The sequence below is a fragment of the Leptonychotes weddellii genome, chromosome 1 (assembly GCF_054177405.1).
Source record: "Leptonychotes weddellii isolate Sample4059 chromosome 1, ASM5417740v2, whole genome shotgun sequence".
NCBI lineage: Eukaryota > Metazoa > Chordata > Mammalia > Carnivora > Phocidae > Leptonychotes > Leptonychotes weddellii.
Window position 1 is genome coordinate 16,310,699 of NC_138369.1, and position 24,936 is coordinate 16,335,634.

General features: G+C 54.2%; 1 protein-coding gene across 11 annotated transcripts; it reads left to right on the forward strand.

Annotated features, from left to right (window-relative positions):
- Positions 1-762: 762 nt before the first annotated feature.
- Positions 763-23,960, forward strand: HEMK1 (HemK methyltransferase 1, mitochondrial release factors N(5)-glutamine). Of its 11 annotated transcripts, none has more exons than XM_081818484.1 (13): positions 763-871; positions 1,661-1,804; positions 1,932-2,310; positions 2,603-2,694; positions 3,020-3,113; positions 7,197-7,331; positions 7,657-7,721; positions 7,993-8,042; positions 9,196-9,304; positions 10,153-10,248; positions 10,400-10,513; positions 10,678-10,802; positions 14,116-23,960. In XM_081818484.1, exons 3-12 carry the CDS (start codon positions 2,083-2,085, stop codon positions 10,769-10,771), a joined length of 1,077 nt encoding a protein of 358 aa, XP_081674610.1. In that variant the 5' UTR covers positions 763-871; positions 1,661-1,804; positions 1,932-2,082; the 3' UTR covers positions 10,772-10,802; positions 14,116-23,960. The 11 variants fall into 11 exon arrangements, with proteins under 11 accessions (XP_081674610.1, XP_030888260.2, XP_030888261.2 ...); XM_031032400.2 differs by lacking the exon at positions 14,116-23,960 and adding an exon at positions 11,687-14,109; XM_031032401.2 differs by lacking the exon at positions 14,116-23,960 and adding an exon at positions 13,878-14,109.
- The last annotated feature ends 976 nt before the right edge of the window (positions 23,961-24,936 follow it).

The window sequence follows — 24,936 nt, forward strand, 5'->3', positions numbered from 1 at the left end:
CCCCCCCCGGTCTGGGACCGAGTCCGGGGAAACTGCATGTTTATTAGTTAACAGTGATCTAGTTAACAATAGATTCTGGTGGGGGAGGGCGTCGGCAGGCCACACTTTGAGGGACATTGCCATGAATTTTGTATTAGGAGCAACTGAGGCCCACAGTGTGAGCTGGCAACAGTCACGATTCGAACACAGGTCTCCTGTGTCCGGTTTCGAGTCCCCTGCTCCAAACCCTAAAACCCGGGAACAAAAGGGTCAAGAGCGGCCCCGGGGTCCAGTAGCCACCTGGCCCCCAGCGCGACTCGGGCCACTTCCTCGGCCAAGTCCTGGACACCGGATCCCACCCCCAAATTGCTACCCGCCCCCAACACTGGAATCCGTCCACATGCTGCTTGGCCTGCCCTGAGGCTACGCTCGACCACGCCCCTGGATCTCGCACCCCAATTCCAAACCCGGAGCTGGCTGGCGACACGCCCCCGCTCGGACTGACAACACACCGCCCGCGGCCGGGTACCCAAAAGCCAGCTCCGCGTAGTCGTCGCGGGCTGGAGCCATGTCCCTTCCGTGACCTTCAGGAAGACTCGAGGGCCCTGGCCCCGAGGGAGCAACCTCCCACACATCCACGCACTCTCCCACCCGTGGGGCTGCAGGCGTAACCCGCGTGGCTTTCACAGCCTACCCAGCAGTCCGCTGGAACCCGGGAGCGCTAGGAACCCTGGAGCTGGGGGGTTGCTGGATCCGCCCGAGCCCTTTCTCAGACGCGCCGACCCCGGAAGCAGGGCATCCGAGGGAGCGCACCGCGGGTCATGCACATCCGGGAGCCGAGCCCCGGCAGTGTCTGCCGCCAGGAGGGCGGGCGGGATAACTCTTCAGGCAGGTATGCGCTAGAAATGGGAACCGGGACGGGGGCCCCTGGACTGCAGTACCCTCGAGACCCCCCGCCCCCACCTCGCGTTATGTAGATGAAGAAACAGGCTCGGGGAGAGGCGACCTCGCCTGGGTCATTAACGATGCCTTGCAGAGCTGACAGGGAAGCGGCATCCCTGACTTCGGGTCTCGGCTCTTCCTGGGGCAACGCTCAAGTGGACAGAGCCGCCTCTGGAGTCCGGAGGACCTGGGGTTGTGTCCTGCCTGGGACAGTTCTAGCTAGGTGATCTTAGGCAAGTCGCTTTCCCTCTTGGAGCCTCCTTTCCCTCCCAGCTTGTTTTTGAAGATGTGACACGTAGCAGGTGCTCAGTACATGCTAGTTTGGACCTTGGTCTGTGCTAAGGGAAAGGGAGCCATTGGTTTTAAACCTTCTGGTAAACCTTGTTTGTGACATCTTAAATATAAAGTTAACAAAAATTGTCCATTTTTTTTTAACCTGGCAATTTATGCTGATGTTTAGGATTATGGGTCAAATGGGGGTGGGGACGGAGAGTTTTAGCATACATATCAGTCACAATACAAGCAAAATGTCAAAAGCCAAGCCCCCCAAGCAAAGGCAGCCTCCTCTGTCTTGTAATATTAGTTAAGAGCATATAACACTGAGTCCCTTCTGTGTGTTGAGCTGGCTCTCAGGCCCTTGGTATTCATTGTCTAATGTACTGCTTGCTATGGAGTTGGTGTTATTTTCCCCATTTCATGGAGGAGGACACTGGAACTTAGAAATGATGATTTTCCCAAGGTCACACACACTAGAGGGAACAGATCTGTTCAACCCTCAAGCCTGGGTCCGGACGCATCGCCAGGGACTGAGCTCTGGCTTCAGCCCACTTCAGCTAAAAACGTGAAGAAAACATAACTGGTCAAGACAAGAAGAATCAAATAGGTGGGTGAAGGTCAAATGGAGTCAAGGAGGTAGCAGAGCAAGAGCATGCCCTCTCTCAGGCAGCAGGTCAGAGGGGAGTGGGTCACATAAGGCTCATCTGTTCTTCTGGTTCTCCTTCCTCTCCCAGGGTGGCAGTCACATCTGGGCCAAAGCCACCTTGAGGAGTCAGAGCCCGTGACCATCTCCACCTGGTTGGAGCCAGTGATCATCTTCAGCAGCTGATATCACAAGGAAGATTTAGGGACCTGGGAGCACTCAGGAGAGTCTTTCCCGGAGACATGGAGCTTGGGGGCCGAATGCTCTGGGCCCTCCTGTCTGGCCCCGGGAGGAGGGGAGGCACCAGGGGCTGGGCCTTCAGCTCATGGCAACCCCATCTGCCTCTGGCTGGGTCATTGAATGCCACAGAGCTGGTCAGCCACTGGACTGCAGTCTTTGAGAAGAGGGGCATCCCTGAGGCCCAGGCATCCAGTGAGTACATCGTGGCTCATGTCCTTGGAGCCAAAACAGTTAAGTGCAGAGTTGTCAAGAGGGCAGAAGAGGGGGGAGGGAGGACCCTGGGGAAGAACATCTGGGCTTTTCTGCCCCACTGAGAGTGCTGAGAGTGATGGGAATTTTCTGAAGGATTGTCTTAGGTAGATACTTATTCATTCATCTAATGAACTATTACAGTGTGTGTCAGACAGTAGGGGTCCAGGGATGACCAAGGTGGCCAGTGTTGGGCCCACAGGCATTGTCCACATAAACCTGGGTCAGGCCCCTAGATTGGGGAGCCAGCTGCTCACATTCTCTGTGGGGCAGTTTCAGAGCCTGAGACCAGTACTTTGGACCCAGCCCCTGACCTCTTGGCAGCTACAATGCATCCAGGAGCTGAGTAGCCGCCGATTGCAAAGGTGAGCACCCATGGGCCAGACCTTAGGGCTCTGTGTGGGGAACAGGTGTCTGGTTTCCCCCAGCCTGACTAATTCATGGTCAGGAAGGAGGAAAGTATTCAATGAGTGGGGAGGTGTTGTTATGAGGTATTGATGAGAGGGGGATCACGCAAGTAGAAAGGAAGAAGGGAGGGAGGGAAGGCCTTGGCTTGGCGCAGAGTCCTGGGGCACAGGAGGCATGACCCTACCTGACATTTTTGGTATCCCACAAGTGGTATCTCTCAACCCAGTCATGGTCCTGTTGGTCCAGGCTCTGGCACTGATCGCCCAGCTGCCCCCTCTGCAGGATGCCTGTGCAGTACATCCTTGGCGAGTGGGACTTTCAAGGACTCAGTCTGAAGATGGCCCCCCCAGTGTTCATCCCTCGCCCGGAAACAGAGGTAGGTGTGCAACTAGGACAGGGCCGGATGGAGTTAAGGGTGGTGTTTAGGGCACCTGTCTTGCCCCGGACTTCCTCCAGGGGGTGCTGGGACCCCATGATTATGGTTCTCAGAGGCCTTGCTCTTCCCTACTGGTGTCTTCTGGTTGGCGGGGTAGGTGGGGCCAAGAGTGCAGGGGTCTCCGGCTGGCCTCCTTGACTGTCCTCACATCTCAGGCCACTGCCCCAGTATGCAGGCCTGGCCTACCCAATCCATGGGGGGAAAATGCCCTCCTCCTCCTCAGGAGGCATGGGTGAAGTGGATAGGGTTCCAGCTGGACACCCTGAGGCCTGGTGCAGCTATGTGACCTCAGGTAAGTCACTGTCCTTTCTGGGCCCAGATGATAAGAGGGTTGGGCCTTCAGACTAGGGAGGCTGTGGAAGGAATCTGTGACTTGGCGGTCCTCTTAGATCTACTGTCTGGTCAGGTAATCCCCTCCTGTCCCTCAAATTACTAGGACTAGGGATTGTGTGGCCCCAGCATGCTGTCCCTGGGTGAGGCACCCTTATTCTGGGAGAGATGCTTTCTGTGGCCCTTCTTGGGCTTCCCCTTGACCTTGTAAGGAGTGACAGAGAGCAGAGCAGGTGAATGGAGCTGTGTGTGGGCTGATGGGCGAGCTAGAGGGCACCAGGTTCTGAGAAGGGGTGTTTCTCGAAAGGTACCCAGGCATACAACCATTCCTGGGAAAGATCAGCCTTCATTCACCTGCCCAAAATGGGACCCAGAGCCCTTCCTCACTTTCCTAGCCTCTCTCCCCTAGCTGAGAAACCCTCTGACCCCATGCACTTCCACATCATGTGGTTGAGAAGCCAGGTCCTTGCCTTACAGCCCAGTGTTGGGAGGGACAGTAGGGAATCTGAGAACTTCCTGAAGTCACAGGGCTGCCAAGGGGAGGAGAATGGGGGCAGTGTTCGGACTTCCTGACTCTGGGTCAGGGCCCCAAACCTCCCTTGGGGCTACCCCATCTGGGATTGGACGAGCTGGGATGGGGTGCAGAGATCCAGAGCAGGATGTGGCCTGCCACCTGTAGCCTCTTGGGAGGCTACTCTGTGTCTTCCCCAAGCCTTTGACCTCTTGCTGGGAGGTCACTCACTGTCTCCTGAGGCTGTCAAGGGTCAGGGCATGGGAGGGAAGCAACCATGATGACCTTTGAATCTCCTCAGAGCTGACTCGGCACCAGCCATGCGCTCCAGGGTTCTGAATGTCGGATGTGGACTTCCGGCTCCCATGTGGGGCCTCCCCTGCCATTCCTGTGTGGGTCTGGGCCAGGAGAGCAGCTCTGCTGCAAGGGGGAGGGGGAGGGAAGACAGAGGGGGAGGCTGTGGTTGGGAGGCCAGGTCCTCACCTCACTGTACAGACATTTCTGAGAACTTGCCAGGTTTGCCCCAATGTGAAGCCACACTGGGGGATGCTTTACCAAGAACTTGAGAGGACGTGGCCTGTGGCAGGGAGTAGGGAGAATGGGGGCAGGGAAGAGATCATGGTGCCTGTGTTCTTTCCATCCACTGAAGGGCAGTTTCTGATGACGGGGGCAGAAGTCAGAAATGCGAAGCTGTAGGTGGCATGTGGCCTGATGAGTTGGGCTTTCCCTGTGGGTGGGAAGGTGGCTCAATCCTCAGCCTGGCAGTGTGTACAGTGGGAAACCCAAGGCTGGGAGTGTGAACCATTCCTATCCAGCCTGGCGAGGTGAGGCTCTGTGGGGTGTAAGAGGCTCAATGCCTTGTCTGTGATTGGCTTGAGGGAGGCAATGCCACCCTCCTTGGGCTGCCCACCCAGAGCATCCTAATGGAGGGTGCTCACAGCACTCAGGTCCTGCTGAGGCCTGGGCCGACCTTTTGAGGGGGTATAGGGTCCTGCTGAGACAGCGGCTCCAGCAGAGCCAAAAGCTCCCTGTTCCCCACATTCCCTCCTATCCCCATCCCATCATGGTTTTGGATTCTTCCCTTATTCATCTGGAGGAGGTGCCCTGGGTCTGTGACCACTTGGCTTTCAGCCTTCCCTAAAGAGCCACCAGTTTCAGACTGATGGAGGCTGGAGGCTCTTCACTTGGTGAAGAGGAGAGTTTTTGGACTTTTGTGGGTGGTCTCTACCCTTAGACCCCAGGTGGTCCCATAGCCAGGATGATCCTCTGGAGTGTAACAGAGGGTACTGGTGGCCGTGAGGGCCCAGTCTCTCAGCTTCACACGCTGCCCGGGGTGGCTGTTCATGTATGTGGTGTGTGTCTCTCAGGTCAAGGGTGTCTTTGTGAGGAGGCTGGCCAAGAGGTCATTCTCCAACCAGAGTAGGTCTGTCTGTGGCCAGGAAACCAGGAGATGCTCACAGCCCTGACAAGTCTCAGCTCTCCTACCAGCCGCTCATACGTGGCCTCAGCACTGAGACCACAGTCTCCACCACAGCCTTAGGCTGCTTGCGCTATGTCAGTCCCAACACTGAGGGCCCAAATTGCTGCAAGCACCCTTAAAGTCTCCATTAGTGCCTGGTACAGGGCTGGTGGGAACAGGTGGGGGGAATAGAAAGGGTTGGACCCACTGGCCAAGTTCTACCTGCCTTGGACTTGCTACCCTGGGGACAGGTGAGCTCTCTGCTCTGGGGATTGGGGGGCCTGGAAGGATGAAATGCCTTTTGGGACTCAGCACTGAGGAGCTTAAGTGAAAAATGGGTCTGAGCGATCTGGAGCCACTGAGCCTGACTGTTGACGTTGGAGATTTGCGGGGACCTGGTGGGGGGTCTGAGACTCAGGGTGGCTTCCCACAAGAGCTTGCCAAGCCCTTGGGAAGTAGCCAAGAGGCCCCCTGAGGGTCAGACCTTGCCTCTGGGACACACTGTGATGGGTTGGATCCCCGGTCTTCCCATCATGGAGCCTTCAGTCTGGTGGGAGAGGCAAACCGCATCCTAGACTTGAGACTCAATGGTGAGGAAAGCCATGAGAGAGAGCCTGGCAGCGAGTGAGGAAGGCTTTCTGGAGGAGGTGGACCTCTTTATAGATGAGGGAAGCACCCACTTGCTGATCCCTCTGCCCATTCCCTGAGCCAGCCCTGCCTGGGATCCTGGAGTCCCAAGTAGAGCGACCTCTCCTAAGGGCTGCCTTTGAGAACGAAGCACACTGCCCTTCCCCGGCTCCATGCCTGGCTACTTGGGCCCTCACTCCACTGCTCATTAGAAACAGTTGGCTTCTGGGTGGCAGCAGCCCTCCACCCTCACCTCTACCCTCTGTTGGCTTCCATGCACAGTCTCTGCAGGTGGCAGATGGTGGACAAGACTTGAAAGCCTGTTGTTTCCAAAGTGACACTGTCTAGAAGTGTCCCCCGGCCCCCAAGACAGGTGTGGTGCAGTCAGGCATCTCCTGTCACATCATGCCCACTTACCCTGTGCCCTGTGTATACCATAGTCCCTTTGGATATGGGGCTCAGGCAGGACTGTCTTCTCCCTACTGTGCCCCACCCCCATGAAGGGAATTCCATGTCCTTTTGGCCTGGAAACCTTCCTGGGAGCGTCCTAAGTTCAGCTCTATGAAGAAGCTGGGGACACTCCGGCTCCTGATAATTAGCAATCGTGAGCTGTAAGTTGGGCTCCAGGAGGGGACTTGGCTTCCTCAATGGCTGGTTGTGAGGATACAACAGATTAATGGAGGGAAAGCTCTGGAAGCAGGGCCAGTCACAGAGGAAGTGGCCAGGGACCATCAGGTATGGTTCTTAGCATTGCTATGAGCACAAGATGGGAGGCTGTCTGTAAAGGGCCTCGCTGGGGTTTATTGAACACTTACCATATACTGGGAATGGGATCTATGTTTCACGAGTGTGGTTCTGTTTAATCCCCCTGCCACCCAATGAGGTTGGTTATCCTCAGTTGCTCAGTTTTACAGATGGGGAATCTGAGGCATGGAGAGGCAGAGTGACCTGCCCACGGCCTGACATGAATATCAGTCTGGCTTTAGCCACCCCCGCTACCTTCACACAGGGCCTAACCGTGCTTGGGCCTCTGTACCAAGACCCCCAGGGGGGCCAGGTTGGCACTGACTCTGATTCGGACCCCTCTGCCTCACAGGAGCTGGTTGAATGGGTGCTGGAGGAGGTAGCCCAGAGTCCCTGTACAGTGGGAGCCCAAGGTGGCCCCCTCATCCTGGAGGTGGGCTGCGGATCGGGAGCCATCGCCCTCAGCCTGCTGAGTCAGCTTCCCCAGGTGAGCCCCCTCTGCATCCCTGTGCCCCACCCTGAGTAGACTGGGACTGCCACTCACTGTCCCTCCCACTGATCTTCCCCCACCCATCTCTGCTAGAAGCACTTGATGGGAGATGGCCAGATGTGGGAGGACAGGGCTGCCCCCAGCCCATCATGGTCACAGCCCCCATCCCCTTTTGTCTGGCCAGACCCTGGCTACAAAGAAGGGACAGCTGTTGGGTATTTCCCTCCTCTCTGGTACGGGGATGGAGGGGAGCTCTGGTCTCCAGGCCTGGCTTCTCTGGGCACCCTGCCTCCTATGTACCCTTTGTTTGTTCTTGGGGCAGAGCCGAGTCATTGCCGTGGATAAAGGAGAAGCTGCCATCTGCCTGACCCAGGAGAATGCTCAAAGGTAGGTGGACAGGGGTAAAAAGGGCCGGGATTGGGGAAGTCCAGCTTTGGGGCGTCTTCTCAATCCCTATTTAGATGTCTTACTCACTGATGTCTGCTTTCCACTCCTAAGAAAGGGGAGGTGGGGTGGAGCGGCCTGGCATGGACCCCACAGGGTTATGAAGGACGGTGGGCACCAGAGAGCTATCAGTCCAAGAAGGGTTTATTCTCATAGTCCTGGTAACCATGGGTAGGAGTCTTCCCGGTGCTCACTTCACTTCCCATCTCTCCAGGCTTCGGTTGCTGGACAGAATTCGGATCGTCCCCCTCGATGTGACCTTAGGTATCTTCCCTACTGGTCTTCCCTGGGGGGCTGGATCCTGGGCACTGGTGCTGCTCGGTGGATGGGCACTCTGCAGAAATGGAAGGAGGGCTTCCCCACCATTCATTTATACATGCCCGTGCACGCGTGCACACACACACGTACACGTACGGGGGATCTCAGACCAATCCCTGCTGAGGACAGGCAAGTCCCTGTTGCCTTGTGGGCTGACCTGACCCATGCAGGGACCGGCCACAGGGTCTTTCTTACTTTCTGAACCCCCCCATAACTAATGAGTTTTTAACTAGGGCTTGCTTGTTGTTGAGAGATAAGCAGAAGCTCAAGAGAAAGCTTTTAGGACCAAAATACTTTAATACTGCCTGCCCTGCCCCTGTGTCTGGCCCAGGCACGGTACATACAGCTCAGCCACACCTTTGCAGAGTGTCCTTGGGTTCTGGCTCGGGTTCTGGCTGCATTACGTATCCACAGGATCTTTGAGCCTCATAAGTGCCATCCCTAGAGTGCGGTACACCTGGTGTAGCACATGGCATCTGGATGGAACCAGGAAACAGAGTTGCCAGGAATTGACTGAAACCAGGCATGTCCTCCATACACTCAGTCCATATTGGCTAGGAGGCAGTGCATGGCTGGGCCAGTGGGGCTGCAGAGGACAGAGGCTCTTGCTTTGCCCAAGCAATCAGAGAGGGCTTCCTGAAGGTGGCACTTGAGCTGAGTTTTGCTTATTGAGGAGGTTTGTTTTTTTTTTTAAAGATTTTATTTATTTATTCATGAGAGACAGAGAGAGAGAGAGGCAGAGGGAGAAGCAGGCTCCCAAGGAGCAGGGAGCCCGATGCGGGACTCGATCCCAGGACCCTGGGATCATGACCTGAGCCGAAGGCAGACGCTTAACCATCTGAGCCACCCAGGCGCCCGAGGAGGTTTTTGACAGGAAGAAGAGAGGGCAAGGATATTCTAGGTGAAGAGCTGCCATGTCAGAGTATACACGCTCCTGACCAGTCTGCTGGCTGGGGACCCTGGGCACTAATCTGCAAGCCTGGGTTATCAGGTCCAGAGATAGGCCCAGGGTGTGGCCTGGGGAGAGGGACTACCCAAGGGACCTGGTGGCAGGTAGAGCTACCACCCATTCTCTGCGTTGTGTTCCCTTTGACTGTAGAGGGGAGCTGGGCGCACCTCCTGCCCTGGGGCCCCATGGACCTGGTCATCAGCAACCCTCCCTACATCTTCCACCAAGACATGGAGCAGCTGGCCCCTGAGATCCGCAGGTGCAGGGTGTGGTGGGAGGGAGGCCGGGCCTGGGAGGGCCTAGTAGGATGTGTCTGCCCTGGGGGACTACACCATTGGGAGGTACAGGGAGGGAGAAGGGACTGAAAGGGGCAGCGATGTTGAAAGAAAGGCTCATTCTGGAGCCCACAGACCTACTTGGTTCAGCTTCTGCCTTCCCACTGAAGACCACTGGATAATCACAGAACCTCTCTGAGCCTGACCTTTGAAAGGGTAGTGGTAGACCTTTGCAGGGCCACGGGGAGGACCTAGCAATGACTCATGTATCAGATGTGGTATAGAATTACATAGAAGGTGCTCAGATGGGTACATCATTTTACAGAAGATTGAGGCCCGGAGAGGAAAGATGCCTGGTCCAAGGTCATGTGGGGGCTTAACAGGAAAGCGGGGACTAAGACCCTACTCCAGGCTTTGCACTGAACCATCCTGTTCTCAAACGATCTGAGAACCAGGGGTAGTCCAGAAGTCCTTGGACAAGGCAGCGGTAATGTGGGTCAGGGTGCTGGCTCCCCTTTTCCAGGTTTTCAGGAGTGGTTTGGGCCAGCTACAGGCCTCCCCAGACCAAGCATAGGAGCAGCCTTATTGTGGGGAGACCCTCATGCCCTGCTATATCCGTCAGTGGGATTCACTGAGCAGCCCAGCACTGCCTGGTGGGGTGCTACCTGTAGGAGGTAAGAGAATCAGAGCTGCCATTTGGGGGGCCTCTCTTCTGAGTCCTCAGATTTTCTGAGGCTGAGAGTGTAAGTTCCACGGGGTCCCTTTGTGGAGGGCCCTGCTCCGCTCTTCCACACTTTTCAGAGGCTCTAACCTTCCTCTGTTTCCCCTTCAGCTATGAAGACCCACTAGCCCTGGATGGTGGGGAGGAGGGCATGGACATCATTACCCACATCTTGGCCCTGGCACCTTGGCTCCTGAAGGACTCTGGGTATGGATAGGGCAGGTCTCCTGGGTCTGTCCCAGTGTGTACTGGGCCTGCCGTAACAGTCATTCTTACCCCACCCCTCCCAGCCCAGGCAACGCAGAAGTACAGGTCCCAGCCCTGCCTGGTTGAGCTGACCCATTTCTCCCCCATGTAGGAGCATTTTCTTAGAAGTGGACCCAAGACACCCAGAGCTTGTTGGCAGCTGGCTTCAGAGCCGGCCTAACCTGTTCCTTGATCTCGTGGCTGTGCGCAGGGACTTCTGTGGGAGGTGAGCTCTACCCACCCCTACCCCCACCACCACACCGGTCTTTCTACCCAGGCTATCCACAGCTCTGGCTGTAGGACTGTAGGGAGAGTGTACCGGTCCCACTCTCTGCGCATCCCCTGGGACCCAGGCAGTAAGTAACTGGCCTCTTGTCCCTGTCTCCTTAGGCCCCGGTTCCTGCATATCCGGAAGTCTGGGCGACAGCGTGGCTGCCCCGCAGATGCCTGGCCAGGGCCCCAGCCTGCCAGAGTGCCTGGCTGATAGTTCTCCCTGGAGAGCTACTTGGAGGGAGGTGATGGTACCTTCCAGAACCCAGATGCTTATGACATTTCCCATGATTCTGTGATTCTACATTTTTTTATGTTCTAGGAGACTTGGGGGTAGAAGCAAGGGTGGGGATGTCTTTCCTGGGGTGGCACAGAACAAGGGCATCCATAGTTTGGCCCAGAGCTGAGCAGACCCAGGTTCCTGGTCTGGTTCCATCCCATCAGCGTTGCCAAGGGCAGGTTGCTCAATGTCTCTGTGGGTGGAATTGCCTTGGGGATGTTGGGAGATAGGGCCAATAAAGTGTCGAGAGACCAACAAGTAGTGATCTAATGTGATCACTGTGATTTGTGGGTCGCCTGACCCCTTGTCCCCAGGCAGTGCTGGGGGTAGGAGCTTCCTCCTACCCCAGCAGGGCTGGCCATCAGTCTCCTACCTAGTGGGGGTGTGGGAGCATGGTGTGGAAAAAGGCACATGGGTGCCCCTCCTGGGCCTTGGATGCCAGGGGCCTTGGCACTGAGCAGCTCACTCCTGGGGGTTGACTTAGCCCTCCACTGCCCTGGGTGTGCTCTCACACACTTCCCTGACTGGGCCTAGGCTCTGAGCACAGGAATGTCATCTGAGCTTCAGCTCAGAGATGGCTGCCTGCTTGCTGGAGGGGAGTGGGCTGAGGGCCTGCACTGTTCTGGTATCACACATCCACGTTTATTTAATGGAAGGTTTGTGTCAGTGAGGAGTGAGCAGGGTTTATGTTTACTTTTTATTATCGTAGCTTTTGGTTAAAACATTCCTTCCAAATTGACCTTGGAGTTTCAGATCATTCCTCTGTCCCTGGTTGGGGCTGGGGAGAGCGAGAAGCCCACAAGAGCGGGCACCTGGTTGTGACCTCCACCCCTGCTCTGGTCTGTGCAGATGTGTGGCCTCCCGGAGCCTAGAAGCCCAGCCCTCCTGCCCATAGCGGCAGGAAACCTCCAAGTTGGCAGGTGCTGATGTGACCCTGCATCAGGTTGGGTTCTGAGGAACATGGCAGACCGAGCTGGCTTACCCCACTGGCACTTTCTTTTTCTTGTTTTTTTGTTTTGTTTGTTTTTTGCCTTTTTAAAAAATTATTATTATATAATGTATTATTTATTTCAGGGGTACAGGTCTGTGATTCATCAGTCTTACACAATTCACAGCGCTCACCATAGCACATACCCTCCCCAATGTCCATCACCCAGCCACCTCATCCCTCCCACCCCCCACCACTCCAGCAACCCTCAGTTTGTTTCCCAAGATTAAGAGTCTCTTATGGTTTGTCTTCCTCTCTGGTTTTGTCTTGTTTCATTCTCCCCTCCCTTCCTCTATGATCCTCTGTCTTGTTTCTCAAATTCCTCATATCACCCACTGGCACTTTGAAGGGCCTGATCTGGTGGTGCGGTGGCCAGAGGCAGTGTGGTCTAGTGGGTGGCATCCTCAGCTGGGGCCAGGCTGCTGGTTTCCAGGGCTGTGTCTCCACCGGGACCTCAGGCAGCTCCTTTCTCTCCTGGTTCCAAGGGCAGCGCAAGGTAGCAGCCTCCTTTGACTCTCAGTCAGCCAGGTGGCGTGGGTAGCTGGCATCTGAATGCTCACTCTCCCGGCAGGCACTCCCCAAGAGAAGGTGGGGCCTCACATCCCGTGGTGGGAGCTAGCCAAGTGGAGATGGGAAGTAAGGTCCCTGCCTTTGGGAGTCTACACTGCTGGGGTCATACCTGGCCTGACTGACCACCCCCCGCCACACGCACTGTGGCTGGGGGTCACATGTGCCTTAGCAGGGGCCACACGGTGGCTCCCAGGGCTCCAGTATCCTGCCCCTCGCCCAGCCCCAGCTGCGTGGACTCCTTTGAGGAGGAGCAGGGACTCCCTGTCATGGCTATCTGGAAGGAACCTGGGAGGGTGTTGTAGGGCAGAGCCAGAGTGAGGCTCCTGGCTTTTGGAGCCCCTTGTGCTCTCAGACCTCTGCCTGCGTAGGGCCTTACCGATACTGCCCTTTTCCTCCTGCCCGTGCCCTTTGGCTCTTGCTGTCTTCGGCAGCATCTCAGGGCAACTGCCCTGAGCCAGCAGTCTGTTGCCCTTTGTCCCACAGCCTGGGCCACACCTCAGCCAGTGCTGGCTTCCCTGATGGTCTCACCCTCCTGGCCTCAGACCCATCACTGAGGAAATGTCTTGGCAAACATGTAGATATGGCACCTTAAGGTAACATGAGGAGAGTAACAGTGTAGGGACAGCTGGGGTCACTGAAGCGGGAGCCACTTTTGGGGACAGCCCTTCCCAGAAAACCGTGAGGCCCCTCCTGTCCCTCCTCACAGGGCTTGAATGCTCTGAGGTCCAGGCCACAATAGCCAATGGCTCTCCCTGGGGAAAGCCAGGCTCACCTGCCCTGTCTTCCCACCTTCCTGGGGCCAGAGCAAGAGATGAATTACCCCCTCTAGCATGTGTCACGGAGCTGATGGTAGAGTCCAGGCTTGTCAGGCCCCTGAGGTCTTGAGGGATGTGCCTATTGCCTACCCAGCCTCCTTCAGCCAAGCCCTAAGCATGGGCAGGGGGCGTAGGAGTCCTTGACTGATGTACTCTGAAAGCAACTCCATCCCCTCTGCTGACAGTTGAGGAAGCTGAGGCTTTACCTCACAGTTGGATGCTTGTCCTAGCTGCCCATGGGTTTCTCTGTGGGGGCCCATCTAGCTGCTCTATTGAAATGTGCCTCCCAAACCCTTTTCTACCACCTGCCTGTAGCTGGACCCTGGGCCATTAACTGCTGCCAATCCATGCCCTAAACCCTTGGCTGTTTCCTCATGACATGAGTGTGGTCACTGTATCCTACAGAGTCCAGGTCTGAAGAGGTGGGGGAGGATGGCTATGGGAAAGGCCTTGCAGACCCTTTCGAAGCCCCGTCAGTGCTCTGAGTAAGCTTCCCTCAGAACAGCGGGTTCCACTGCTCAACAGGCTTTGAGAACTGATTTAACCTTTTCAGGCCAGCATGTCCTTCCCTGTCCACTTCTGGATTCTTCAGTCCGCTGCCCTGGACTGCAGCCTCCCTGCAGGACTCTCCATTCCCTAAACACAATTCCTTCCCTTCACCCAGCAGTGCCTTTCGTCAGGAGTGCCTTGCCCACCCCCGCCAGTCCAAACGGTCCCCTCCTTCAGGCTGCAACCCAGAAGCTGCCTCCTCCAGAACGCCTGCCCTGACCTCTCTATTCTCACCGCCAGCCCCTAGCCAACACCAGTGACAGTCTGCCCCATGTATTTGGAAACCTCCCTCATCTCTCCGGGGCCCCACGGTCAGTAATATCCACTAATAAACCAGCAACGTATGTGTTTTCTAGAATGAAGCTGGGACTTCCTGTGTGGCTCACGTCTGACCTGACAGCAGCTTTTGCATACTCTGGCCAGTAGGGAGAAGAAGCCATGAGGGCCCGGCCGAGCTAGGCAGCTGTCCCAGTTGAGCCATGGCTGCTAATGGGCTCAAGTGCACCTGATCTGTGCGCAGCGGCTGCGCCAGGAGTACAGGCTGTCCTTGGCGGCAGCAGGGGCAGGCGCCAGGTTTCCTGGAGCTCTGGGCTCCAGCCAGCCCCCAGCCAGAGTCTTGGCCAGAAGAACGGCCTGATCCCTTGTCACTAATAGAGGCCTGATCCTCAGTCCTGGATCAGCCCTCTGGACAGAGCTGGGGACTGTCAAAGCAACCCTACCCCTCCTGTGGCAGATCGAAAAATGGCCCCAAAGATGCCTGTGTCCTAAATCCCCCAACCCTGTGAATGTGTTGCCTTACACGGCAAAAGGAACTTCGTGGGTGTGACTAAGTTAAGGATCTTGAGATGGAAAGATTAGCCTGGATTATTCAAATGGGCTCAGTTGTAATCAACAAGTGTCCTTAGAAGAGGCGGGGCCGGACTGTCAGTGAGAGGAGATGCGAGGGAAGCAGACGTCAGGGGCAGCCGGGGGAAAGGGCCGTGAGCCAAGGAATGCAGACAGCCGCCAGACACTGGCAAGGGCGAAGAAATGGATTCCCCCCTAGAGCCTCAAGAAAGAACAGAATCCTGCCAGTACCTTGGTTTTCACCTAGTAAAGCTAATTTTGGATTTCTGACCTCCAGAACTGTAAGATGATAAGTTTGTGTTGTTTGAAGCCGCTGGATTTGTGGTAAAGTGTTATAGCAGCAACAGGAAACTACTACAGATGGTAGTACCTGAAGTGAAGCGCTGCTCTGACAGATACCTACAAATGGAAGTGGTTTTGGCAATGGCCATGGGCTGGAGGGAGTTTGAGGTGCATGATAGATTGCCTTGAATACCTCTGCTCGGAGAGCTGGGGTGGCTGCAGTGCCCGGGTGGGGGGTGGGGAACCCTGCTCCATCTGGAGACCTAGGCTGCCCAGGCCCCCCCATCCACAGGTCTCACATACGGTAGAGAGCTGGCCCTTGCAGCGAAAAGACTAGAAGAGTGCTCAGAGTGGGCTCTGGAGAGGCTAACCTGGCACAGGGGCAGCTAGGGAATGGGACTGTGATCAAGGGAGGGGAAGCAAGGCTGGTTTCCACAGTTCATCTATGGTGGCCTTCAGAGAGGATCGCAGAGACTGGATCTGAGCCTGGTCTTGGCCCCCGTGGAGTCACGTGGCTGGCCCAGCACCTCTTGAGTATGTGAACTCTCTGGGTTGCAGATACCATATCTGTGAAATGGGTACAGCAGTCCCTGACCTCAAGCTGATGGACCTGACCCCTCCATGTAAGCTGTGGAGGGTTCGGCTTCTTCCAGCCACCAGCCAGTGCTCAGCTCCTGCTACAGGCCTGGACTGGGCTCAGATAGAGTTAAGTCGTTCCTGGGATTTTCAGCCTGTGGTTCCCAAAGCTGAAGTGACAAACGAGAGTCCTTGACCCTGTCCCTGTCCAGGCTAGGACCAAGATTCCACTACAGATGAAGGGGACTCAGGGGCTCTGGAGGCACCATCCCACCTGGCCAAGGCCTGGGGCTCCTGAAGCCACAGTCCTAACTCAGGAGCTGCAGGGAGAGCTGCTGGGAGAGCTGCTGGGAGGCCAGACATGGGCTGGTGTGCCTCATGAGAATGTGGATTCTCCTGATATGCTTTGGACGAAGCCCAGAGGGGCCTGATCGTAATAGATGGGGTGGATTGTAGCAAGACTCATGTCTACTCCCTGATCCTCCCTCCTTCTAAACAGAAGGAAGGAGGTTACTCAGGGTCGCATAGCACTTGCCTCCTGACTCCTGGTGCAGTGCTCTCGGCCTCCATTGCTGCCAAGGGCCTGTGGTCATTTACTTGGATGGTGTGACTCTTTCATATGGCTCTTCAGGTAGCTCCTAAGGTTGCTCCTCATGGTAGCTCAGCCATTGCTGAGCGGCTGGATGGAGGAGGGGGTGGCCAGGACCACAATGGGGCCCGTGACTCTGACTGGAGCCTGGGGTGCCTGGAGCCACCATAAACTGGGGAGTGGGGGAGTTCAGATAGTCAGCTTAAGAGTGTGGGATGCCATCAGGACATCTCAGAGGCAGTGTCGGGCAATGGACAGGTGTTGGGAGATCCAGATGCGACCAGTGGGGGCAGAGGTCAGAGGCAGCCCTTGAAGTGAAATTGGGAAGACCACTCTCCCACGCCTGAACACGGCCAGCAACAGTAACCTGGCATCTCCACGTGCCAGCTCGGACCAGGTGCTGCACACCCTGGTATAAATCCTGTCTGCACATCAGGAATGGCGTCCTTGGCCGCTAGACAGGTAAAGAGACTAAGGCTTAAGTGGCCCAACGTCACACAACCAGGAAGTGGCCATGGTGGGGTTTGAACCTAGTCCTCTGATGTCCCAGCTGGGGGCCCGGGGTGGGGGTGGGTGGGGGGAGGTGGTGAGCAGGCCCTGGGGGCTGACTACAGCCCAGGGCATCAATTCCCAGAGAGGCTTCAATACCTGCGGGTGGGGGAGCGGCAGGGCTCACCGGAGCTTCCAGGCAAAGGGGAAGTGGCGAATCATCCAGAAGCACCAGGTGTAGAGTAAGCTGCCTTCCCTCCCAGGTGCACAGCTTTCTGCTAAGCAGGAGAGGAACCAGGCGAAGGGCCCTGCATGCAGGGCAGGGGAGGGCAGTGAGAGCAGCTGCAACTGAAAGGAGACCGATGTCCTCTGGCCGTGGGGTGGGACTGACAGACCTCGGACTCTGCTTCTCGGCTGGAGGAAAGTGAGTCCCATCTCAGCATGAGGCGGATGAAGCCTGCTGTGGCAGGCAAGGCGTTTTAGGTCCCTAGGCCTGGGGGGTTCTGGAAAGAGGCGCCAGGTGGATGTGCCTACCACCCTTCTTGAAGGCGTTCCACAGCTCAAGAACTGACTACACATCCCTCTCTCTGCCTGCACAGAAGTCCGCCTTCTCTTCCTCGTTCTGCCCAGCCACTTAGAGCCACGGGGCTTGTTCTTTCAAACCAAGTTCAGGTGGAACTCAAAAATGTATTTTTACAAAGATAAAAAGTAGTATCTTAAACATAAATTTATTATTATTATTATTAAAAGATTTATTTATTTATTTGACAGAGAGCACACAAGCAGGGGGAGCAGCAGAGGGAGAGGGAGAAGCAGACTCCCCGCTGAGCGGGGAGCCCGATGCAGGGCTCGATCCCAGGACCCTGGGATTATGACCTGAGCCGAAGGCAGACGCTTAACCAACTGAGCCACCCAGGCGCCCCAAACATAAATTTATTTTTAAAGTTCACATTCTCAACATCTTCTTAGCATTAAGTCCATCAAGAATAGCAGTGGGGGTGCCTGGGTGGCTCAGTCGATCCTGGGATTGAGTCCCGTGTCGGGCTCCCTGCTCGGTGGGAGGCCTGCTTCTCCCTCTCCCTCTGCCTGCCGCTCCCCTGCTCGCGCGCTCTCTCTCTCTCTCTCAAATAAATCTTAAAAAAAAACAAACCAAAAAACCCAGCAGGGAACACACGTTTGAACTGGGGGCTGGGATAGAAACCACCATCTTATGTCAGCCTCAGAGATCAGTTTCTCTCTGTGTTTGATTTCAGTAACACAGGACCATGTGACCCCCGACTGTCACAGATAAGTGGTTACAAGTGGTGGCAGTGTTTCTGAAGGCCACCTTGCAGTCTCTTTCATTCACAGGGCCAGCAGGAGAAGTCTTATTTCAAGCTCAGCACAAACCCAGTTCTCTGGACACATGTGTCATAATTTGGTGTTATGTCCATTTGAGTCTGTGTGTGGTTTTTTATTTTATTTTTTAAAAAGATTTTATTTGTATTTGTCAGAGAGAGCGAGCACAGGCAGGGGGAGCGGCAGGCAGAGGGAGAAGCAGGCTCCAGCTGAGCAGGGAGCCCGATGTGGGACTTGATCATGACCTGAGCTGAAGGCAGACGCTTAACCGATTGAGCCACCCGGGGGTCCCTGTGTGTGTTTTTTTAAATTGGGCTCTTTATAATAACTAAAAATATGAAAAGAACAGAGAGGGAAAGCAAGAGGAAGGAAAGGAAAGGAGGAAGGGAAGAGAAGGAAAGGAGGAAGGGGAAGGGACGGGGGAGGGAACTCACGGGGCTCCTTTGGGTTCTTGGTGACGGCAGCCTCCACCTCTGCCTCTCCTGGGAAGCCCGCCCTGGCTGGTCTATCCCTACACATCCTAGAGATTCCCAGAGCCTCCTTTCGCCTAGCATCTCTTTCAGCAAGTGAATCTGGGCCACATGCTCCTGAAAAGTCTCAGGAATCCACAATCCCCTCTTGGCTCCTGTGTGGACCTTCCAGGTACTCAGTCCCTGGTTCTGGGGCCGGGAAGAAGCCTCCAAGCAGGGGACAGGGACTAGGGGCTTCCCTGGGTCCTATGGTGGTGTCTCCAGGGGTGAGAGGACTGGGGAACCCAGTGCCCCTGAAAGCCTGAGGTTTCTGTAGTTCCGGGTACCTTCATTTCTGGGAACATGCTATGCTTTGGAAAGAGAGAAATGAGAAGCAAAACCCTAGGGCCCAGCACCACCCCCCTTCCTGCCTTCCTTCCGCTGAGTCACAGCCAAGAGCCCAATACCTCAGCCTCCTCTTGGGGCCACTTGGGTGGGGTGGAATTCAGGGTCATGTGAGGATGCAGCATCTGGGACAAGTCCTCTTTTCCCGCCAACATCCTCTCTGAGGTTACTGAGGGCTGAGGCTACCTCCCAAGCTTGGGGAAGGGGTGACTGAGGTCCTTATCTGTCCTCACTCCCCTCCCATTGCCAGGCCCATTGTTCACCTGTAAGCACTGAGCACCAACTGTAAACCAAGCCAGGGGGTGGGGTGGTTTAGGTGGGGCCTATCATTGAGGAACTCGTGAACTTGGACAGGGACTCTGGACAGGCCTCCAGTGCGTGGCTGGGTCCTTAGGTTTTCTCTGGTCAGCAATGGGGAACCATGGGAGCCCTTAGGCTTTGGGGGAACCAGGCCACCTTATACACACACATTGTAGAGACCTGTACACCCTTACACAGGGACCCACATGCACGTGCATGTGCATAGGTACGGGACTTGAGCACTTGGGTCCATGTCCATGATCACAGGTGTCCGTGCAGGGCCTCCCATGGTTGGGGGAGTTCTAGGCTCTGGGACCCAGCTCAGGACCTTGTGTGCGTGTGTGTGGGGGGTGTCACCCTGTCTTGGAGGTCCAACCACTGTCTCTGAGTCATGGGAGCCCATGGGAGCTTGAGTTCTGTGCCCCCATTTCATTGGAAAGAAAGCTGAAGTCCAGAGAAGGTCCATGCCTCAGCCAGGATCACATAGCAAGTTAGGGGAGATCTGGGAGGGGAGGGAGCCAGACCCGGGTGCCTTGCCTACATCCCTAACCTCTTTGACCTGGCACTTGGGGCTTGACACCCCCTGACAACCACACTGCATTAAACTGGGAGATGAGATCAGTGATTCTCCCAGCAAACTCACCTGAGGACCAATCCCAGGGTATTCCCGCTTTATGGACCATTGCCAGGGGTTTCCTAGACACCACATCTCTGGTTGGGCTGTCCTAGATTCTTAGAATGCTCTCTCTGCCTCTCCCTCTCCCTCTCTAGTCCCTGAATGAAATCCAGACTTCCATATTCCAGTTAAATGCTTCCTCCACCTTCTCTGGCCCCATGGAAGGTTCCCCTGTCTCTGGATTCCCCTGAGTGTCTCTCCCCTTACTTCCACCTCCTGTTCACCCACCTACTAAACATAAAATTGATGTCTAGAGGCCTAGGCTGGCAGTGGAGGGTGCTTGAGGCAGGGACAGTGGGAGCCACACCCAGGCCAGCCCAGCCCTTCAGACTTTGCCTGTGGCGGAGATGGGCCTGGAGCTAGGACAGGAAACTGCATCACCTGCCCCCAGCTCCGCTCCTTCTCTGAACGGCCAGCAAGGCCCTGTGTGACCTCTGAGGGAGGAGAAGACTGCCGGCTGACAGAGCAGGCCTGGGGCACTGCACTCGAGGCAAGATGGGCCCCTCTGAGTTTGCCATTCCGGGTTGTGTTTATTCCTCTGCGTCCGGAGCGCCCCTCCGAGGTGCGCTAGGCCTGTGCCTGTGTTTGGCCAGATGAAGGGTGGGGGCTGATGACGTGTACAGAGCCTTCAGGTATGGTGGGTGCTGTTCTTCCGTTAAATGGCCCCGGACCAAGTTCTCTGCTCCTTTGCAGAGCTCTTCCCTTCCACTTGGTCTCGGGAAGGGGACAGAGGGGCTGCCTTTGCCCCACGAGGCTGCAGGCCCCATCGCCACCTGGCCATGTCCTCGCTCCTCCTCACCCCTAAGAGCTAAGAACTCTGTCCAGGGCGACAGCGGGTGGCTTTGCTGGGTCTCCGGGAATGGACCCAGCTGGCCCAGCCTCTGGAACGGCCGACTTGTGTCCAGCCTCTCGTGCAGAGGGTCCAGCGCAGGGGAGGACATCAGGATCTTGCCTGTGCACCTGGCTTGGGGCCCTGGAAAAAGTTCGGTGGGTTCTGGGGGGTAGAGGGGGTAAAACTCACAGTCAAGAGGAAGGTGGTTTTCAGTTTCTCACGCCTCATTTCCTCCCCTGGCTCTTGGAGGCCCATGCCCCTCATGAAAAGTTAGCTTTGCTGCTTATCTATTATACAGTGTTCGTTGTTATTTATTATACAGGGGGATGGCCTAACTGGTTCTTGCTGATGCATGGGAAAGTTAATTTCTGTATATTCTGTATATTCTGTAGATTTCTTATAACTGGCCACTTCTTGGTTTCTCTTAGATCTGTTGTTTGTTGCTTCTCTTGGATTTTTTTTAAATTAAATTTTAGTTAAATATACAATGCGATATTGGTTTCTGGAGTAGAATTCAGTGATTCATCACTTACATACTACAACCCCCAGTGCTCATCACAAGTGCCCTCCTTAATGCCTGTCACCCATCTAGCTCATCCCCCGCCCACTTCCCCCCAGCAACCTTCAGTTTGTTCTCTGTCGTTAAGAGTTTCTTATGGTTTGTTTCCCTCTCTCCCTCTTTTCTTTTCCTCCTTCCCGTATGTTCATCTGTTTTCTTTCTTAAATTCCACATGAGTGAGATCATAGGGTAGCGTCTCTTCGATTTTCTACATTGATGTTTTACTACTGAAAATAATGACATATTTGCCTTTTCCTTTCTAATATTTATAGCTCTTATTTATTTTCCTTGTCTTTTGGCTTGGCTAACATCTTCAATATAATACTGAAACATAGTGATGGCTAGAGCACTTGTGTCTTGTTTCCCACACAGGGATTGATGCCTCTGGTGCCTCCCTATCAAGTGTACTTGCTTGGATTTTGGAGAGAGAGACAGTCTTTCTCTAGTTAAGGATGGCTCCATCTACTCCTGGCTGACTCCGCTTTGCTCGTTTATTTTATCTTATTAATTTTTTAAAAAGATTTTATTTATTTATTTAACAGAGAGAGACACAGCGAGAGAGAGAGAACACAAGCAGGGGGAATGGGAGAGAGAGAAGCAGACTCCCTGCTGAGCAGGGAGCCGGATGCGGGGCTCGATCCCAGGACCCCGGGGTTAATAACCAGAGCCGAAGGCAGACGCCCAATGACTGAGCCACCCAGGCGCCCCTATTTTATTAATTTTTTAAGAAGATTTTATTTATTTATGAGAGAGAGAGGGAGAATGGGCGGGGAGAGAGGGAGAAGCAGACTCCCTGTTGAGCAAGGAGCCCGATGCGGGGCTCGATCCCAGGACCCTGAGATCAAGACCTGAGCCAAAGGCAGATGCTTAACCGACTGAGCCACCCAAGCGCCCCTGCTCATTTATTTTAGAAGCTTCTTTATTTGCATCATTTGTGTAACAAACCTTCAGTGAATGTTTGCTGTCAGGCCTACCCTTGGTACCAGAGGATGAAGGAAAAATTGACACAGATGCTGTCCATAGGGAGCTCACGGCCTAGTGGAGGACAGAGGCAAGTAAACAGGCCCTTGTCCTTGGGCCACATGGCCTGCACTTGACGGCAGTCTGCTCAGCACCATGCGGGGCACTGGGGATGGCCAGTATTCAGATAAGGCCCTGCTCCCTTGGAGCCCCCGGTGGAGTCAGATCCTCTCCCACTGAAGTTCCCACACAGTAGCTGCCATGCTCAGCCTGAGGCCTTCTCTGATGCACAGGGCAGCTTGGTAAGTGGCTGAAAGCCCATCCCCTGGAGCAGCCCTAAGCCAGGGAAGGTGGGCATTGGCTACACACCCCCACTTCCCCACTCCTTGCTGGGGCAACAGTGAGGTGTGTTCTACTCCATCTCTCAGCTGAGGACTGTGCCTCAGTGGCCCACAGAGGGAACCCACTCATTAACACACCTGGCTAATAAGTATCCTTTCCTTCCTGCCTCACCTCCCCTCTCCTCTACATCAGGAACTGGGAAGGCTCTGAGATTTTGCCCAACTCGCAGGCTAACAAGTTAGCCCCTTATATTCCCAAGGCTGCTGGCAGAAGGCACTAGACTCATGGTTCAGAAATAAGGATCAGTTTGTTACAGTAACAGCAGGATCAGCATTTTGTTGCACCACTTCCCTGAACCCCAGTTCCCGCAGGGTGACCCAGGAAGCGCCAGATGGTGCGTGCACATGCAGTGGGTTTGCATTACAGGAGAGGAGCCCTGGGGTCAGGGGCCTGAATGTTTTATAATAGGCTGCCAGCAAACTTGCCAACCTTGGACTCAGGGGGAGCTACAGTCTTTGCTGTGCTGGACAAGAAAGAAATCTGCCTTTTTCCCTAGAGGGAGATACTGTCTCTGTTTTCTAAGGCTGTTTGGTATAATCATCACCCTTGAAAGGATTGTTTGGACAGGGAGTCATCTCCTCCAAAGGCAAGGATACAGAAATGGGAGAGAACCATGGAGAATTGTCTCCCAACACCCTACTGCTGAGTCTTTTTTAAGTAGGCTCCATGCCCAGTGTGGGGTCCAATGCAGGGCTAAACTCACGACCCTGAGATCAAGACCTGAGCTGAGACCCAGTCGGACGCTGAACCAACTGAGCCACCCAGGCGCCCCCCTCCTGGTGATTCTTGGCATCACCTCTCAAATAAGCTACTTGTATTTGGATCCTTGTCTTAGGGCCTATTTCTGGGGGAAACTCTCCCCCAGCCCCCTACCTCTGGCAGGGAGATGACCCTAAAAGGACATTAATGGATTTCTGATGTGACTCTCCTTTCCCCAGACTGACCTGCCCTGCAAATAATTCAGGGGAGCACATGAAGGAAGAAGAGGTTGCCTCACCCAGAATCAATACTGTCGTGACCCTGAGGGAGGTGCTCTAAAGGGCTCTTAGGGTTTCTTTTTTCATGTTTAAATATTTAACATTTAGGGTGGTTGCATAGACATTGGACTTTTCTTTTTTTCCAAAGCATTCCAATACCATGTACTGGGTATTGTGCCTGGTCTCTTACCGCTCTTTGCTCATCTGCCTGGGGCCTGTCATTTAGATCGTATCACAAACACACAAACGATCAATTCACAATAAATGGACTAAGAACACATGGGCATCACCAACCCTGGGGATTTGACACTCAGCACTGACACAGTGTGAGACAGACCCAAACACCAAACATCCACTCATGGTGACACCATTTGGGCCCCGGGGAAGCGCAGGAAGGTTGTGACCCTGCCTCAGAGTTCACAGAGGATGTGAATGTGAATTGGGAAGGTTTACTTCTATAAAAATAGTTAACAGTGAATAAAAGTTTCAAAAAGTTAAATAAAGTTTTAGTTTTAATGACATTAGTTCATTGTAACTTGTAACGTATATTTTGCCTTTTAATTTTACTAATTTTGATTATTGTTAAAATAGCTTTGTGGAGTATATTTTAAATACATGTCAGTTTTTATTTATTTATTTATTTAGAGAGGGGCTGTGGGGAGGGGCAGAGGGAGAGAGAGAGAATCTTAACGGGGAGCCTGATGCAGGGCTCAATCTCACAACCCTGAGATCATGACCTGAGCTGAAATCAAGAGTCAGATGCTTAACCGACTGAGCCACCCAGGTGCCCCAATACTTTTCAATTTTTAAATATATTTAATTTAATTTATATTTTTGTGCTCTTTGAATATAATATTTCACTTTAAATCATTACTGCCAATAGGACAGTAATTATATGAAAAATCTTGATTATAATAACATAGCCAATAGTTTTACTGGAATAAAACAAGAACAGTGAATGTTACAGAACAAATATATAATACTTTATGAACTCGGTATGTCTTTATTTTCTTACTCATCTCATACCACTGAACGCCTTGGACATGAGCAATAATCATGAAACTCAATCATCTTTGATATCTGACTTTCTGATATATATATATATTTTAAAGATTTTATTTATTTATTCATGAGAGACAGAGAGAGAGAGGCAGAGGGAGAAGCAGGCTCCCAAGGAGCAGGGAGCCCGATGGGGGACTCAATCCCAGGACCCTGGGATCACGACCTGAGCCAAAGGCAGACGCTTAACCATCTGAGCCACCCAGGCGCCCTGACTTTCTGATATTTTTATGTGACTTCCAGACATAGAAAAACTACAGATTTATAGATTTTGTATTGTTATGAAAGTTTCTTTACTGAATAGGAGGATAGAACATATTTTATTAGCAGTCCATAGCTTGATTTATGATGTAATATTTAGATTCTGGGGGCACCTGAGTGGCTCAGTCGGTTAAGCGTCTGCCTTCAGCTCAGGTCATGATCCCAGGGTCCTGGGAT